At 41.2% G+C, this 19259-nt stretch overlaps 1 protein-coding gene across 2 annotated transcripts in view; it reads right to left on the minus strand.

Moving 5' to 3' along the window:
* INSC (INSC spindle orientation adaptor protein) overlaps window positions 1–19259 on the minus strand; it is an 86268-nt gene that overhangs the window by 45486 nt on the left and 21523 nt on the right. For both annotated transcript variants that reach the window (XM_039851495.1, XM_039851494.1), the window contains exons 2-5: window positions 16078–16423; window positions 15039–15091; window positions 13764–13887; window positions 2151–2264 (exon numbers count right to left, since the gene is read on the minus strand). In XM_039851495.1, coding sequence (XP_039707429.1) covers window positions 2151–2264; window positions 13764–13887; window positions 15039–15091; window positions 16078–16423 — 637 coding nt within the window. The remainder of the gene's footprint in view (window positions 1–2150; window positions 2265–13763; window positions 13888–15038; window positions 15092–16077; window positions 16424–19259) is intronic.

Consider the following 19259-nt stretch of genomic DNA (forward strand, 5'->3'; position numbering starts at 1 on the left):
TCATTTTTCATATAGTTATTGTTAATATTCAATGAGACATGCATATTCCCTTGGGCAGGTTCTGATGGTATGTGGCCCATGTCCACACTCAAATCTTTAAACAACTACTGGTTATAGTCCTTGAGAGCTCAGGGCTGGTTTTGGGGTGGACAATAGTTAAAAGAGCTGAGGAGGGGTCCTGGCCCAGGCCTTTCAGCCCTGCTCCCTTACTACTGGAAATGCTTGGGATCAATATTTAACTAGTGGTTAAGTCCTGCTCCCTAGAAAAGACTAACATCATCTTTGGCTTAGACCCTTCTCTGCTTTTCTGAAAGCCAAGTACAAATGCAAGCAGGAAATAGGGGCTGCCTCTAGCACATGGAGACAGAGCTTGGAGTGCCTGGGTCCTGGAACAGAAAAAGAGCTTCAGCAAAGTTTTCTTCCCAGGAAACTTTTAAGGCCCAAGCTTTCCAAAACATAAAAAGACTTCAGGCCCCAGGCTGACTTTCAGCAGAGTTCCTTGTCCCTTTCATGCCTCAGATCCACACCTGGGGCCCAAACCCAGCCAATATTTGCAACTTATTTTGAAAGAAGAAAATAGTCCTTGTTCCAAAAGAGAGTCAGTTAATTTCTGTTTGAAGTTAATCATTGACCTGACATTGAGCCAGTTCCAGCACCAAGTTGGAGCAGTTCTCTGTCCTCACAGCACAAAGACAGACCCCTACAGAGTCAACACTCTTGATCAGGCTGAATGACTGGATCACAGGATCCTTGGAGAGGGCAGACCTGATGTTACCTTCTCCATCCCCTTTGCCTCAACAATACCACAAGCATTCTAAGTTAAATCGAACCTAAATCACTCTCTGAGAGATAGTGGTCCCAACCCGAGAAGCACATTAGAATCACACGAAATGATAAAATATCCACCCCGGGTCACATTCCAGACCAATTAAATTTGAATCAGAACATTCTTAAAACTCCCTACTGAGTCTAATGTGCTTATAAGGTTGAGAACTTCTGAGTCACACTTTGGCCCAAGAACCTGAAGGCCCAAGGATTGAATCAGAAGTCACCACCATGGGCTTTAGAACCAAAAACTCAATTAAAAAGTTTTAGGCTCTAATTCTGACTCCATTCTTTATCAGTTGTCGGACCCTAAGCAAGTCTCTCGAATAATTTTTTCAGATGAGAACAACATGGTACCTACTTCATAGGATGGTTTTGTGATTGAAAAGAAGCAATATATGTAAGGCATTAAGCACAGTGGACAGCAACATTCAAATGTCAGCTATTGCTGTGATATATACTTTCTTTCTCCCCTGGTTAAATATTCTTCTCTTCTAGGTTTCCTTCAGGGCTTAGATCAGTGATGCTAATAGTCTGGCCACGCCTCCAAATCACCCGTAGAGCTTGTTCAAATGTCAATTCCCAGGTCTTACTGCAGGACCTCAGTAAACCTTGGGTGGTAACTAATGTATCTGTGTTTTCCAAAAACTCACAGAGCAATTGTGATACAGAGTCAGGACTAGGAACCACCAAGCTGGAGCATCTTCCTGTGACTGGTATCTTAAGTCTATTGAAGGACAGAATTTCCTCCCAATTAGTTAACTGGCTCTATCCCCACTGGTGATGTCATTTCTCAAATAAAAAAGTAAAAACAAAACAGACCCTAGTGAAGTCCTCGGGCTACCAATTGCCTATATTTTCCCTAAATGTTTGGACTTCAAGTGCAGGGACAAATTGACCATGAAGCTAACACATTATAACTCCCATTGTAATTAATGAAAACCACTGTCTTTTTCCATTGTCTTCCTCTCATGTAGTATTGGAGTGGCTGCAGGCATTTTGGGGATGCAGCCAAGAACTAGAGTTGAGGAATAGATTCAGTGTGGGTTTGGTGGGATATGTGGAGATTGGAAGGAATGTTGATATTTGTAATAGACATCTTCCATGAAGAAAGATGACAGAAGGTCTGAGGGCACTGAGACGTCAAGTAGGGAATGAGTGAGAGGGCCGACCACTATTAAAGATGGAGACACCGAGGCCCAGAGAGGAGACGTCACTCTTCCGAGGTCATATAACAAGCAAATCAAGAGTCAGGACAATTTCCTGAGCCAGTTGTTCTCATTCTCCCCAGGCCTCTCATTTTGGCTTCCAGCCATGAAACTTACCTTGGCTATGATACGGCACAAGGGAGCCCCCTCCTGGGTCAGGCTGAACAAGTTCCCAGTGGTGGATTCTGTGGTGTAGATATTGTCAGAGGCATCAATTTTTCTCACCAGTGCCTAAGAAAAGAGAGCAGTTTGATGGTTACTCCCTCTCACCTACCCTCTGCTCATCTTCTTTAATGAATTATCAATGGGTCCATGCTCTAAGAGGCCCCTAGAATCTATAATCCTGCCCCATCCACCACCTCACTATGGGATGATGATGTTCTAACTTTGGGAAAGACATGAGTCAGCATGGGGTCTGAACTACATTTCAGAGATAGGGGATTGTTTCAAACCGCTGAGGTATGGACAACAAATGTGCCCTGCTCTAGTGGGTCAGAAAATCAGCTCTCGGCATTGATAATGGTCTCAGCAATACCCTTTTATTGTGCTACTGGCTCCTAAGGAGGACAGAAACCAGCTGTTAAATAAACGAACCATCACGTTGAAAAACAATGAGTTGCTACAGCTATGATCAAAGAATCTGCTTATTTTGGGTTGTTATTAGCCAATGGGGAACTCCAGCTGGGTGATGGGTTTAGGTGTTGAGTTAAGAGAAACACTACTCTACAGAGGCTTACTGCTTGAGTGGGGGGACATTTGCATTGGGTGTCTGGCCAAGCCAAAACAGCAACATTGGGAGTCCTGTCAAAGAGTGGGTAAACTCAGTAAGGAAAGCCACTCTGGTCAAGGCTGAGGACCCAAAGGATAGCTAAATCTAAAGTGAGAGGGTAGGGAATGACTGAACATAGGACCCAGGGAGGCCCAGGAAGAAAAGCAAATGGAAAATTTATCAATAAGAACATTATTCCTAGAATAGTTTAGCTTATTTCTGAGAAAAAGCTTTTCACATATCTTGAAACCACTTGATAATCAGTCATTTACTTTGAAGTATATGATTCACTGATTATAAGTGATTTCTATCCGCTAATTTATGCTAGTTTCTTGAGTTTCTCCTGAGAGGTGGGGAGATGGAGGTTGGGGAGAGTTGCCTTTGGGGGCTCATGCAAGAAAGTAAGACCTCCAGAGATGGGTGCTCTGAGCAGCCACTTTTGCAATTTTGGTTGCCGTGTTTATTTTCAAATACTAAATGGATTTGTTTCTAATTAACTCTGGTGTTACGGAAAAGACACTTGAAATGAGCTCTGAGTTCTAGTCCAAGGTTGCCTTTTTTTTAAACATACTTTGTTGATGAGGAAGTGTGTATATGGTTAAAAGCATGGATTCAGGAGCCAAACCACCTGGGTGAAAATCCCAGCTCTGCCACTTCCATCTATGTGCCCTAGAGCACGTAATTTATCCCTTCTACGCCTCAGTTTCCTCATCTGCAAAACGGTGGACATAACAGTGTCTATTTCTTATGTGGTTGTACCCAGCTACTAAGGTTGTCAATATATATAAAAAACTTCTAAAGGTACCTGGAACTGAGGAGCAAAATAAAATTGTTAGCAGTTTTTATTTTGTGATCTTGGGCAACTGAAATAAACACCCTAGTCCTCAGTTTCTCCATCTGTAAAATGATTAAAATTAAGGGAGTTTGAGGCTCAAGGTAAATGACTCTTCCTTTTTCTTCTTATTCAAACTCATAGGATTCTCACACTAAGATAAAGTGTGTATTTAATCAAACTACATTAAATATAAAAATTATACCTAAGATTTGATAGATGCCTCTTGTAAGTTATTCAACAAAAGGTAAAATTAATAATCAAAATTAGTCACTACAAATCTCTATAATGAATGTATTTCTTAGAATCTTTCCCCACCGTTACTGGAAGCAGTTACATAAGTGATTCTAATGCTCACATGAAAATGCAGATTTCGTATATTGGGGTCCTGTATCTAAATGATAAGTACCTAATGTTCCTGATTAGTGTTTGCACTTGAAGCAAATTAACATTACATTAAACAATTAAAACCCAATGTCTTTTGCAATCACCTGCTAATATTAGACAATTTATGTCTAAGAATAATTTCTTTTAATGTCTATACACATATATACTGTAATTACACCCCAGATTTGTCTCAGTGAATCAGCTCTCTGACAATGACAAGTGATAAGCATCCTTTTCGTGGGCATAAATTTGGGAAGATATAAGATCAAAGCCTCCTCTAAAATCGTCAAGGCCATAAATATCATAAGACGTCAGAGCTAAAAGGGTCCTCAAAAGTTTTGTCCAAACTTTATTACACAATTGAAGAAACTGAGACAAAGAAATCAAACCAAGGTCACACATGTGGTACCTGGTGGAGTTGGACCTTAACCCTGTGATCCGACTTCCTATTTTCAAGGGTCAGTGAATTCATCTGGACTAGTGGAGATGAAAGTATGAAGCCAAGGAAGCTAAACAGCTTCGTTAGCTTTCAGCCCATTGCAATCCATTGGCATCTACAGTGCTCTGCCCTCTGGTGGCCAGGGCTCTTGCTGCAAGGAGCAGAGGTGACTGACAGAGCCTCAGCTGGTTCCGCTCTGGATTTGTCACTATGTTCTTGCCAAGGCTGCACTTCCCCTAAGCTGCTCCCCACCGGGACTAAGCACAGCAGGCATACTGGCACGGACCCATGACTGTGGGACAGGGCACTCCCCTGACAGATGACTTTGACTTGAAAATTCTGAGTCTTTTTCTACTCAATTCTTCCTTTTTTTTTTTTCTCCTCAGTTGCAACATAGTTTTCCACTCCTACTCCTGTTTCCTCCCCTTTTTCCTTCACAGGCATCTCTTGTGGAACTCCATTTTGGTGTTAGCTTCAAACTAACACAGTCTCTAAAACCAAGTTCTTTCAGGAAATCAATGAGGAATTAGAGAAGTATCAAAAATTTACTTCACCCTATATCATGAGAAGAGCTTGAAAAAAATGGCAACAAAATAAAGAAAAATAGACTGATTTGCTGAATGACAGATATATTTTCTTAAAAGATAGACCATGCAGATATGAAACACAAAAATGAGATATTGAAAATCAGGATAAAGAGATAAGAAAGAGTTAAGGAGATGCATGAAATTTAACTGCTCTAAATAAGGAATTCGAAAAGGAGGATAGATTTTTAACTGTTTCTCAACCAAAAAGAATGACTGGAACCCAATGAAATTTATTAAGAAAGGTAAACTCTCAAACAGCAGCCTGGAATGAGTTCCTCAGAAGGAGCCAGGAAAATATGGTAAAGCTTCTTCCCAAAGCTTCAGGTAGAGAATCCATAGTTAGACATAGCTAGGTTAGCCCAGTTATGCAAAAGGATTCTGTAAAGGTGGGAAGATTTGACAGGGTGTGGTAGATTAATGATGGTCACAAACTCTTTGCTCTTCTTCTCATAAAGAGATGTGTTCTGATTTTCCTCCTTTTGAATCTGGGCTGCTCTCAGTGACCAATAGAAGCCGGCACTTGACGGAATTGATGTTCTAAGACTTCTAAGTCGGGGAAGAAAACTTGAAGCTGCCACTGAGGCCTCCTTGAAAAATTCTTTTTGGAGTCCTGTGCTACCACGTAAGAAATTTGATAACGCTGAGAATGTCGTGCTGTAGAAGCCATGTGTAGGATCCCTGATCAGTGCTCTCAGGTGCTCCCAAGGTACCATACACATGATGAAGCTTTCTAAGACTCTCTGAACCATCTGCCAGCTGAAAACCACCAAGTGACCTCTGTTGATGCCACTTGGAGCAGAAGAATCACTCAGCAAGCCTTTTCCAAATTCTTGATACTTAAAATTATGAGATATAATAAAAATAATTGTTGTTGGGGCTGTTTCTTGTGCATTAATAGAATTCTGGAACACAGGAAAAGACTATAGAGATCAGCCTGAAATATACAAAGGATTACTAGATAAATTTCCAAGTGAAATGTTTTAAAAATGTGGATGTAGCATTCCCTGTATCCTGAGAGAACATACTGGAGAAATTAATGAATTAAGACTCTGAGGAAAAGCACAGAAATATTGGACATACTCAAAAGAATATGATGAGAAGATGTCTCCTGAATGGGAGTATCCAATTTAAGGAGGCAAAAGTGGATAAGATCTCTAAGAACCAGAGTTTGGGGGCAGACCCAGACCTTGATCAATTTCATTTCTCTCAATAAAGTAAATCCCAAAATCTAGAAGAGTTTTTTGGAAAAAGCAAAAGAACTTGCCAGAAAAGAAAGAGAAGCCAAAGTGGGAAAGCTGATCAATTCCAGCAACTGGGCTTTTTCTATGAGTTAGAGATGAAAAGAACCCACATAAGATGCAGGGTAAACTGTTAGAAATTCAGCTGAGTCTCCCTGAAAGGAGCAGAGGAAAGAGAATGCTGGAGGCGGAGTTCATTACTGCAAAAGAAGATGTAGCAGGAAGAAATGCTAATCGAGGTTAAGATATTCAAAAGATATGGAAAGACAATGTTCTGATAAGTATGCGAAAGAGGGACTAGACCTTACTAGGCCCATAAGGGGCCAGACTTCAGAACTGTCACAAGGAAACCCTCCCTACAAGACTGAGGTCTCAACCCTAAGCAATTCTCTAGCAAGGGAAAGGAACAGTAGCCATCATGACAAGGGACTACAGTGCCTTTGTGTCCTGTCAGTGGTTTTGTCAATCTCCAAAAGAATATTAAAAAATATATGACCTCTTACATATTTTTAATTTGAATGGTTAAATTTTTTATCGTAAATTTAAAAAGCAAAGTTGGAAAGAATGTAATTTCCAGCAGATTGTAAATATTGACAAAAAATATAACCATTGCATCACTCTTTCAGATGTATTCAATAAAATCTAAATACCAAAACAACTTGATACCATAATCCATTTAAAAATACAAGACTAACCTCTTTCTTTACAATTAAACATTTTTCATCTTTTCTTTTCATCCTTAAACTTATATTCCCATTCCAATTCTCCCTCAGAATTTTATCTTAATGTAACACATTTAAGTTTTAAAGTGTTTTATTGTTCACCTTTATCATACTTATCATTGAAATTTGAAATTTATCTCTTCTGACTACAAGGCTCTCAGTATTTAAGAATAATCTCTTCTTTGTTGAGTTATCATTACAATTATTATCATTACCATTGGTCAAAACAACATAGATTATAAGTTTAATAAATAATTATAAATCATAAAATTAAAATGTTATTATAAATAGATCTCTTCATGAGATGAATGAGGCTTTTTATTCTTTTAAGGCTTTCTAATCCATCCACTTATTCATTATTAAATATTGAGTTACTGCTGTATTTTTAGGTGTAAATCCTGACAAATCTTGTTCCCATAAATCTATATAGAGAAATGGGAGTTATATAGCCAACTTGGATAGCCAAGTGGTTCAACCCTTCGAGCATATTCTGAGTTATATAATCACATAGTGATCTATCATCAAACACTATTTTTAATGATCTGCCAGCTGATAACTCCTCTAAATTGGTCCTCCTCTACGTTGGTAAAAGCTAAGAATTGGAAACCATTTGACTTGCAAAAGCATTTATTACCCAATCATTAAAGTCATTCATTCACTATCTCAATTTCTGGGAAGACTTCCAAAAGTACTTTAGCAAAGCTTATCAAACGATCATTAATTATACCCACTACTCTTTCACTTAGAGCACCTTGGGTTATACAAATTATTCAGAAAGGATTAGGAAAATCAAAATATTATTAATTTCATTGCCAATACAATTTTTAAATCAAATATTTTTGTGTGTTTCAAATATGTTTTACCAAAACCTTGAAGCTATAGCTTTTGCTTATCTAATTTGTGGAAAATACCCACTCTATAAACTAATTGGCAAAGATGATTCTTTTAGTCAAGCCAATCAGCCAAGTTGACTTAACTTTATATCAATGAAGACCTGACTTCATTTTTAATTAAAAAATGTCTTGATATGTGTTTTGAGAAATGCTAAAAACACTGACAAATAATTCATGGAAATCATTCTCTAAGAGAAAGTGCTAAAAACTGTCAATATTAAAATAATGTAGACCTAAAATAAAATTTGATTTATTTTATATGTTATAAAGCCAAGATAAAACAATTTACTAAATTTTTGATAATGCAAAGTAATGTGTAACTAACATTGTAAATTAATATAAATCTAGAAATATGATAAAAATGCATTGTATTTCTTCAGTAAACAGGTGTGTATCTATTGAACTCTGGTGTTCCTTTTAGGGAATAGTTAAATAAGATCGAGAAGAAAAAAATCAGAAATTATTCAGTTATATTTAGTAGCTCTCATGCTCAAACTTCACTATGTATTTAAAGAAGGAAAAATGTATTTACTGCTTAAATCTGATTAGCCCAGCTGCTAGCAATTAATTTTATCTTTTGTTAACAGGAAGTAGAAATTACTATAAATATTTCACTAAATGCTTTCACAAAATAGCCTTTAACTGCCTTCTTAAATAATGTGCACCAAATCTCAAAAACATCACGTAAAATTTGTATCCAATATATCTTTAAAAATTTGGTCGTTCTCAAAAATATTCCAGTTACGTTTAAAAGATTCAGTATCATTAACCTTTAGTCTTTGGCTCTTCAAAGACACTTTTCTTTACAGCTGATAACATAGAGTTGAATATGAAATGTAGCTGAAAGAAACTGCTGCATTTAATTGTGTGCCCAAAAAAGCTATTTTTAGGGTTTGATGTGTCCTACCTGTGTTCTCTTTGCTTTAAGGAAAAGCCCTCAAGAGCTTTTCTTTAAGGATAAGTCCCTCAAGAGCCATGTACGATTTTGAGAATAAATGGAGAAGGGAGGGGTAAGATAAATTGGAAACTTTCATAAGCACCCTTCCGATACACACACACGCGCGCGCGCGCGCGCACAGACACACGCACGCACGCACGCACGCACGCGCCACACCCCATACACAGACTATCATATTTCTGAATGCAGAAAATCCCCACACTGGCAAAATATACAATTTCTAATGCCTTTCTCAACAGAAACATGTGTAAAACAGTTCATGGAAGCCTAAAGGTTTTATGATTCATGAATGAAAGGTTCCCCTTTGTGTGATCTCCCCACTCTCATTCCAAGGTTTTTGTACAGCCAGGCAATGCACTGTAAGATTCGGGATGAATGATATATGTCTTTCTTCTGGAAAGTAATAGAAGGGCTATTAAAAACTCTGTGTAGTGTTGGGAGGATCATTTTAGGAAAAAAAAATAAAAATTGGAGATCTGGAAATTAATTTTCTTAAAACCATATATGTTTCTCCTGGGAAATCACTGGGAATCTGGAGAACGCAGCGTGTTTGAAGCAGTTGGAAGACTCCTAGCCTCAGTCACTTCAGGGAGCCCAAATCAATGCAGCCTGGGGTGACAGAAACACAGCATTTAGAGGGGAGCAAGAAAGTAAGAAATTTTGAAAATGCTGTATGGGACAGGATGCAAATCAACCAAGTCCTTGTGAAGGAGTTGCAAATGCTTAACTTGGCAAGTAAATGAAATCTTATCAAATGCCTATCAATGGCTTTACTCTATGAGAAAGGAGGCATTTTTCTGCCTTATGTGGTAAATATGGGACTACAATTAACCTATGGTGGCTGCTTCCCCCCAGAGAATGTATGTTCACAAATCCCTGTGAACCACAGACAACGGAAATAAACTGACTAACATCCCGCCACAGCTGCATCCATGATGGTTTTGCCACCATCCCTTTTACCTGTAAGGCCTTTGGTTGCAAGGACAAAGTTCTAGGACAAGATGTTGCCTGGAGTCTCTGAATTATTCCTAAGGATAAAGGAATTCTGTTTTTTATTGCTGTTATTTTTACTTTGTTTTCTTTTACTTTATTTTCTCCCAGGGAACTTTAAAATAAGACAGAAGACTATATTAAAATTTTGGATATCTTTATAGTTCTCAACTGGCAGGTATGTTTGGATTATCTTTGTGTTGCCATTTAATCACATTGCAGCCTCTAATTACCTATATTGGACAACATAGCTGAGCAAAATCCAAGAGTGAGAAATAAATCAGGAAAGCAAATTTTGAGCTTTAGTTACAAATCCTCCTTAGAGTTAATTTAATGAACGTAATATAATGAAACATTTCCGAGCCTGCTGGGAGCAATGTCTAAGTTGCCCACTGTGATTCCAGAAGGATCCACAAAGAAGTATGAGTTGTTATGTGAGGGAAATGGCTTAATGAAGGTGGGAAGGGACTGCCCCACAGGCAGTTAACCTCCTTCTCCAAGGGACCCAGCCATACTCCTGGCTGACCATAGCCTAATGGAAAAAAGGCCAATAGATAACAGGACAAGAACTGTGTACTACTAAAGGGTAATATTCACTACCCATTCCTGTTCTCCTAGGAAAGGTTGTCAGCAGCATCACCTCTGCTGGCTTTACTTCCTACCCTCCATGTCATCTTGCTGGGAAGGTAGAAATGAGTTAGTGAGTTTGGAAGAAGAAACTGAGTATGTTCAGCTTGGTGCCTGCCCCTCTTCTCTTAGAAAGTGTCCCTCTGGTTTGGTTTTATCACACCAGGTGCTTGTCCCTCAGGTGAGACCTGAAGTTGTCTAGCTCTGCCTGGGACAAGAAGGGGAAATTTAACTGTGAGATATAGTTTTAACAACCTCTTTCAGCCACCTAGCCAAAAATACATTCCCCAATCAGTTTTATTAAAAATAAAGGTGCTATTTTAAACTGAAATAAAAAGTGATTGATAGAATGAAAGGATGAATGAATATATCATCTAACCACATGAAGCTGAACCAAGGATTCAAAGGTACAGGTGAGAGTCAATTGATTAATGGAGAGTCCCCTAGAAGTCCCCTTCAAGTAAATCAGTTGTTGTAAGTCTTCTCCCTCACCACCCATATGGCTAATCCTTTATTCCCACATAAACTAATCATCGATGCGTATTAATTTCCCATTGGTGGCTCCTAACATTTAAGCCTTAAATGTTTCCATGCCCACCAACTAGTTAAACTATCTTAATAAACAATTAATTAGGTGATTAGGAGTTCTTTTAGCAAAGCTTGTTGTTGGCTCCTAGTGAATAAAGCAGGTGACACAATCAGAAGAGTGCCACCAGCTACTTACGTGTTGTCTCATTTAATCCTAACAACCCACTGTAGAAGTGAGGAAACCGAGGGTCAGAGAAATTAAGTAACTTGCCCAGGTTTGCATACCCAGTAAGTAGCACGGTCAGGATTTGAACCCTGATATGCCCCCAAACTCCATGCTCAGTTCACTACCCCACAATGCCCACATTCCTAGAGTTGCACACTATCACGATTGCAAGAACTTGCAAGTCACTCAGTCCAACCTCCATCTACTGCTGATGTCTTCCCTATCTCAGTGATGGGCAGTTCCTCAAACATCCCCTTCCACTGCAGGGCAGCCCTATTGCTTCGCAAACTCCTTTTCACGTGGAACATCCTTTAGATTCACTCAAGGGGCCTGAGGTCCTTCTTCTCTTTGGGGCCCCCAAGCACAGAACTTTAGAGGTAGCAGAGTGTCCATCTTTAGGGTAAACGTCCCCTGCTTCTCCACCTGTTCTCTATATACCTGAATCTTCAGCCCTTTCCCATCCTCCTAGGAACCTCCTCTGAGCACATTTATTGCCAATGACATATTTGGAGTCTGGAATAACATTCTAGAATGGAGCAGATCAGTGCAGAGGAGTGCTAGATTATCACTGCCTTTGTCGTAAGCACTGTTCCACCATGTACCATTTTGGAGGAGCGTGGAGATAGGGAGTGAGAAAGTGGGAAGAACACTGGTCCTCTGCTCAATAGCCTGGATGGCTCCCTAGTGGAAAAAAAAAGATGTTTCCCAAATTGCATTTTCTGAAACACCAGCATCCCAGAATAAGTAAATAGGTGCTTTTTAAGAATAAAGAAGATCTATGACTATGTAAGTTTGGAATATTCTGCTTAATATTTGTTCATTAATAAATTAAAAATAAAATTAATAAAGTAAATATTTATTGAGTGCCTACTGTATGCCAAGTTCTGTTCTAGTCACTAGATATATATCCATGAACAAAACACAGTAAAATCCCTGTCTATGGAAGCTACAGTTCAAATAAGAAACACTGTGAATGTGTGAGGACCTTTTAGAAGACTTTAGAGACACAGCCCAAAAAAACCAAGTAGGCTCTTGGCAGCCCAGGGACCTTTTCCCAGGATTCTGTGACCTAGAGCATCAACAAGACACCCTACCCTTTCGCCCCCTGGTAAAAGAGCTGATGGCTACTTCCAAACCCAGCTGGCTTCTGCTTACAATGCAACTCTTCTATTTCAGCCCTTTTAATTGAACTTAGTACTTCCAGGCAAGAGAGTACGTAAATGGTATAAAAAGCATCAGTAGGCATCTGCACCCCTGCTCAAAAATTCCTCCAGGCTCCTCTCTTCCCCACTGCTAACTTCAATATCCTCACTCATCTCTCCCTCAACTTCTTCATCCAGTTTTGGCCCTCATGTTCCACTGAGTCCCTCTGGGACTTGATGGTTCAGTTTGGGACACTGGTCCCAGCTTGCTCCTACATGTGACCGTCAGCATTTGCTCATCAGCTCTAGATGCTGGCCTCAGCACCCCAGCCTTGGCCCTTTCTTTTCCTTGTCCCACACTCTCAAAACAGGGAGAGTGGACCCTTCTGTATTGGGAGGGTGAGAATGCATGAGGCCAGCTGCACCATCCAGCAGGTGAGCCAGGTCAGAAAGACCTGTGCCTATGCAAAGTGAGCCAGCCACACAGGAAAGAGAGAAAGCAAAGTCTGGCCTCAGTAGAGAGGCTGAATTTGGAGAAAAGCCAGTATGGAAAGGGATTTGTTATTTGTAGAAGGCTTTTATTTGGTGGTGGGAAAAGAATGGCAAATATGTAACACAATTTTTCTGTAACTATAAATAACATGTAAATACCTTTTATAATAGAAACCTTATGGAATCTGCTTTTCTGGGAGGCTTTTAAAATAGGAAAAGGCAAGAGAGAGAAATAACATATATTTAACCCATACTTTGTACAAAGCACTTTCCATATGTTGTTTGCTTAGTCCTCTCACTTTCTTTCTGGGGAAGGTTTGTACTTTACAGATGAAGGAAATGAGGCTAAGAGGTTGAGGAACTTGACCAAGGTCCCATGGCGAGCCACAGTTTGAAAGTAGAACTTCCAGAACCCCCACTCTGGAATCAAGCAGGAGCCTGTCTAGAGGCAGGAGCTGGACTATAAGTCTTTCTAGATTCTTCTCTATTACCAGGATTTCCAGAATCAGCTTGTTCCCTGCAAGTGCCTTAAGTCTTTCAGAATGATAAACATCCAGCGTGTGCTCTGTGAACAGTACTCAACAGAGGGCATTTAAGGTGGTGGGGACAATACTGAAAGTGCAATTGGGAGATGCCAGGCTCTGCCGCTACCTTGCTGTGTGATTTTAGGTAAGTCTCTGCTCTCTCTCGGCTCTAGTTTTTATATCTAGAAAATACAGAGCTAAACTAACTGCTTGGGAAGTCTCCGCCCCCCCTCTGACATTCATGTCTCTCAAGTGCAGGAGTTCACTTGGGTGGTCAGAGGAGGGTGTCCCTCAAGAAAGACCACTTCAGAGCTTCCCCCAGCCTGGCCCAGTTCTTCTGCCCACCCCCACTCTTCACAGCCCAGCCTGCACTGACCTGCACCTCCCGCGTCAGGGCTAGCTCCAGCAGCTGGCCAAAGTGCTGGCCCAGCGTGCTCAGGGTCTCACTCACGCAAGCTTTCATCGACTTCAGGACATGCTCGTTCTCAACCTGGAGGCACCTGGGAAAAAGAAACCATGAGGTAGGCTGCTGGAAGGGTCAGGTGGTCAACCTAGAGCATTGTAGGGACCAGACCCGGGCCCGCTGCAGGCCCGGTAGTGGTGCAAGTGGCCCAGAGAGAAAATATCAACTCCTGGAGAGTCAGAGATGGAATAGTTCATAGCTGGCTCATCCGATGGCCTCCTAGCATTCAGATACACGCTGGCCTGAGATGGAAGCTAACAGTACATGTCGCCAGGAAGAAAGGCCATCAGAAAGCAGCCGAATCTTACCTCTGGGCTTCACCTTGGGAGAACCTGCCATCATCACGGCCAGGGTCTAGGAGTGGGGGAGGGGAGCTAGGTGCTGCAGAGGAAGGGTGCTGGAGTGCCAGGTATGCCGGTGCTCACTCTAAAGGTGTACGGCAATTCCCTTTAAGGGGTGGCTGCCTACAGTGTTCAAAAAGGAGAAGGATTTTCTCCCCAGACAGGAAAAACAGCTGGGGATCAGGCTCAAATTTACCCCTATGGCCTGAGGACTTTCTACACTGAAAGGCCAAAGGCCAGAGACCCTAAGGGATGCCAAGTTCCAGAGTTTCCTTCCCAGGCATGGGGGCTGGAAAGGGTGAGCGAGAGTGTCAACATATAACTAGGTGTGTGTACATGCGAGATTGAGTGTGTTAAGTGTCTGAGTGTAAACGATGTATGTATATGTGTATGAGATTCAGAGAAGAGGGTGTGAGTGTATTTCTGTGATTGCATGAGTGTGTGTTTATGTATCTGTGCATGAGCAAGTGAGTGTCTGTGGAATCCTTGTCTATGTGTATGTGGGTATGAGGGTATGAGTGTCTGCTTTCACCTTGCCTTGACTTTGGGGATCAGAGGGGCCTCCCAAAGCTGTGGGAAACCTTGTCCTTATTACCAGCACTCAAGAATCCTTTCTTCCTATGCCTAGGCCTCTCGTCAGCCTTTTACATTCTCCCTAGGGCCTGGAAATGGGGCAGAAAATCCCAAGGAAGTCTTTCAAGGTTGCTGATAAAAGTCAGCAAAAGGAAACTCCCAGACCACCTCCAGCACCGCCCCCACTCCCGCTCTTCCTTGAGAGCAGACACCAGCCCCTCCCCCTGCCTAAGCTGCCAGACCCTGTCCCAATTTACCCATTGTCCAGATTTACCTCTCCGTGACTGCTGAGAGCTCTGAGCATTTCTCCATTAGCAGCTTCTCAATCTGTAGAAAAATAGGTCAATTTTATTCAATTCAGTAAGCAGTGGTTGAGGACCAACTGCTGACTGGACCTTCTGGGGCATAAAGATGAAGAATCAAATGATCTGATTTGGGAAACAGGCACATAAACTATAACACAGCGTAATATGGGTGGCAAAAGAAATCATCAACAGCTGCTTTGGGAGCTCGAAAAAAAGAAAACTGAGCAATTAGTTATGCCAGGGAATCTGGGAAGCTCAGAGAGGAAGGGGCATTTGAACTGGGCTTCAAAGCATGAATCGAAGTTTACTGTCTGCAAAGTAGAGCGAGGAAAACGGTAAAGCACTAAGGTGGAAAGTAAATGCCAAAGGAAAGAGAAATAATAAGAGAGATTTTCAATGGTTCACTTGGGCTTGGAGAAGAAGATTCAAAGTCATGGGCTTTATAATCAGAAAGGCTTCAGTTGAATGATGCTTACACCATTTACTATATAACTTTGGGCAAGCTATTAAGCTCTCTGAGTTTCTGTTCCCTTGTCTATAAAGTGAGGACAATAATAGTAGCTAATATGTTAATTCAACTGTTTTTAATGTTTTACATGTAATAACTTACTTAGTCCTAACAACAGATCTATAAAATAAATACTATTATTATACTCATTAGGAGCACAGAGAAGTTAAACAACTTGCCAAGGTCACACAGCAGAGCTGACATTTGAATCTAGGCAGTCTGGCATGAAAGTAGGTATACGTAACCATTGCAGAGCCTCTCATAGTTCTGTCTGCTTCAGGGGTTATGCAGGGTAAATGAGATGTGCATAAAAAAGCTAGCACAAATCTTAGCACAGAGAACATACTCTGCAAAGGGCCTTTCTGTCTTCCTTGTTTTATTGGAAGAAGAAAAAAGTCCCTGGGGCAGGAAGAGCTCAGATGCCACACGACTCAGACCCATTCTTCTAGAAGTCAACCCCATTGCAAGTGCCCACCAACACCTATCCCAGGGCAACTAACCTGGTCCATCTCCTGGGAGGAGCTCCTGCTGACAGCACTGTACTCGCTGACCATGGAGCGGGCGTGGCAGGTCAGACGCACGCTCATGCTGTGGACGCGTGCCCAGCGGTCCTGGGCCAGCTTCTGCCCAATCCTGCGTAGCTCGGTGCTGATGACCCAGCCTCGCTTGAGCAGAAGCTGCAGGGGGTCTCCAGGGCCAGGGCCGCCCGCCAGGATGAGGTCACCTTGTGCATCCTCCTCCAGGCTGATGGGCTTCGCCTGCAGGACACACATGCACTCGCACTCGGTCATAAGCTTCAGGTCTTCCATCCAGCGCTGGACCGAGTCCACCTGCATCAGGTGCAGCCTGAAGCCAGAGAACAGTGCCATGATGGCTACCAATACTCCACAACTGCCAAAGGTTTCAGTTCCAAGCCACCTGATGTTTACTGAACAGCTACTATATGCTCATCACTGTTTCTTGCTTTCACTTACCTTAATCCTCTTACTTCTTATTGTGTTTATTTTACAGGTAATAAGACTAAGGTGCAGAAGTTTTGGGAGCAGATGACAAGACAAATAACAGGCTACAATAAGTCTACAAAATAGCACATGATCTTTACAATAAAAAGGAACTAGATACAGCACAAATGTGAAATATTAGTTCTGTTAAGTAAGCTAATACTTAACAGCTACTTGGTTATATAGTGTGCATTTGTTTAAAATAAGGGTTTCTAAAAGTTTATAGCAAAGAAAAATGTGTGCGCTAATAAAGTGGGGAAAGCGGTATGCAAAAATGTAAACACACAATTATTACTATTATGTCAAAAAGCTGTGGCTAGAACAGTATTTAAAAGAAAGATTAAAATGTTAGTGTTTCTTTTATAGGTGGTGAAACGAAAGACTTTATTATTTTTTCAACTTTTTTTCTAATTTCCAAATTTCTATAGGGAGCATATATGTTGCTTTTGTAATGGAACAAAATTATTTAGTACAATAGTGTAAGACTATAGATTTGATCCCGAGATCTTTATCGAGTTAAAGACTCGAGGGGCATGAGGGAGCAAACCATGTGCATATCTGGGGCAAACTGTTTCAGGAAGAGAGAATAGCAAGAACAAAGGCTCTGGGGCACCAGCATCTCTGAGATGAGTGAGGAAGAGCAAAGATGCCAGAGTCAAGCAGGCAGAGAGAAGGATGGGAGACATGCAGCGAGAGCAGTGGAGGGCAGCAGGTGGGGGCAGAACCTGGAAGGCTGTGCAGGACAAGGTCAGGACTTGGCTTTTATTCTGAGTCAAGACAGCACACAAAGGGCACTGATGAGGCCGGCTAGGTGGAGCAAATGTATCAGGTAGAACTGAAGTTATAAAGGCTTGCTCCAATTGTAATGGTTAAGATCATGTCTTCACATTTACTGTTATTTATTGAGAGAGAGCAGGGCTTTCTGAACAATACAACCGCTTGACTATTAGGCTTTTAAATGTAATTTTTAACCTCAAAGCTTATAATATTTAACCAGGAAAAGTGTACACATGGTTTCTTATAGCAAATTGCCTTTTAAATTATTAAAAACAAAAACTCACCAATGACCTTTTTCCCTCTCCCTTTATGAAAATAGCTATTATATTTTGTAAAAAAAAATTATATATATACATATATGTGTGTGTGTGTGTATATATATATATATATATATATACACATATATATGCATGCATGTGTGTGTGCGTGTATGTATATATGGGTGGGGGCAGGGAGAGAGACAGAGAAAGACAGAGAGACGAAGAAGCAGACAAAGTCACCTGAAACCACAGCACCCTGCTGCCCATTACATCTTTAAGAATTCAAATTTAACCTTATATAAGTGGGATTGTATCACATACTCTTTGATTGTACACAATTTCCACTCTTCTATGTCTTATTATCACTCTCTCGATCCTCCATTCTGTGGCATGGATCCCTAGGAGTAGAATTATAATTTAATAGCTGTTGCCTTAATGGCTCCCCAAAGCAGCAGTGCTTCCCATTTCCCCCATGATATAGCATACGCACGTGCACAAACACACGCACACACACATATGCATAGTTACTTTCTGGTGTGAGTCCCCAGTGCTCCTCTGCACCACTGCCTCCTGCACAAGTCAAAATTCCTGAGGCTTGGATAGGTGGGCTTCCAAGATCTGGCCCAAGTCTCCCTTCCCACACTTGTCCCTTTTCCAGCTCCCGGCCTCAGCTCTTAGCATCCTGCCATAAACATGTGCTACACTCCAGGCACACTTAACCTTTCTATTTCCCAAACGTATAACTCTATTTTACAGTCCCTTGTGGCCTTGCACAGACAGTTCTTTCAGACAGGAATCCCTTTTCTTTCTTCTCTACCTGGATAGCTCCTACGCACCTTGCAAGACCTGCCTCTAATGTTACTTCCTCTGAAAAGCCTCAGCCGGAGATCATCAGCTGCTCCCCAAGGTCCCTGTACCTCTTTGTGCATCCTCCATTAGAGCACTAATAACTTTCTAGTGTAATCGGTATGTTCGTTTGAACTCTCCAAGTCCTGTGAAGGGACAGTCCCTCATATCTGGTTTATTGCCAGTGCCTAACATATACTCAGTAAATGTACACCAATGAATGAGTGACGGGTATTTAGTGCTATACCTCTGCAGAAGACTCCATATGTTTCTATCACTCAGGCTACCCAGAGAGTGCCCCAAGACGAACACGATTGGAAAGCAGAAGTAGAAGATAGAAAACTATATGATCAGCATGTTCCAGAGATAGAGAACTGGGAGGCAAACTGATCTAGGGTCTTTTAAAAGTCAACAAATGAACCAGTCACTCACTCACTGAGTCTTTCATTCCATAAACACTTTGTAGCGGACATCTGTGGCTTTTGGCATCCCAGCATCCTTCCTCCTTCTTCTGTTGATAGCAAAGACAAGTTACATTTAACTGCCTCCTGGGCTTCAGCTTTTCTCTTCTGTTTGGGAAAGGTTTCTCCTCCCAAACATAGGAATAGTCCCTCAGCGGTCATGTCTGTGCTGTGAAAATGTCCCCAGCAATAATTGGCAGTTGATCTTCGGGTGGGCTCCTGAACCAAGCTGCACTAATCCAATTCCCTCTCCCTAAATTGTGAAACTTAGAGCCAGAGTTGCAGAGACTGAAGTTGTTGAATATGGGACATGTTCATGATGGCAACTTCAGTTAGG

This window comes from Pteropus medius, unplaced genomic scaffold, assembly GCF_902729225.1.
Source record: "Pteropus medius unplaced genomic scaffold, Ma_sr-lr_union100, whole genome shotgun sequence".
Lineage (NCBI taxonomy): Eukaryota > Metazoa > Chordata > Mammalia > Chiroptera > Pteropodidae > Pteropus > Pteropus medius.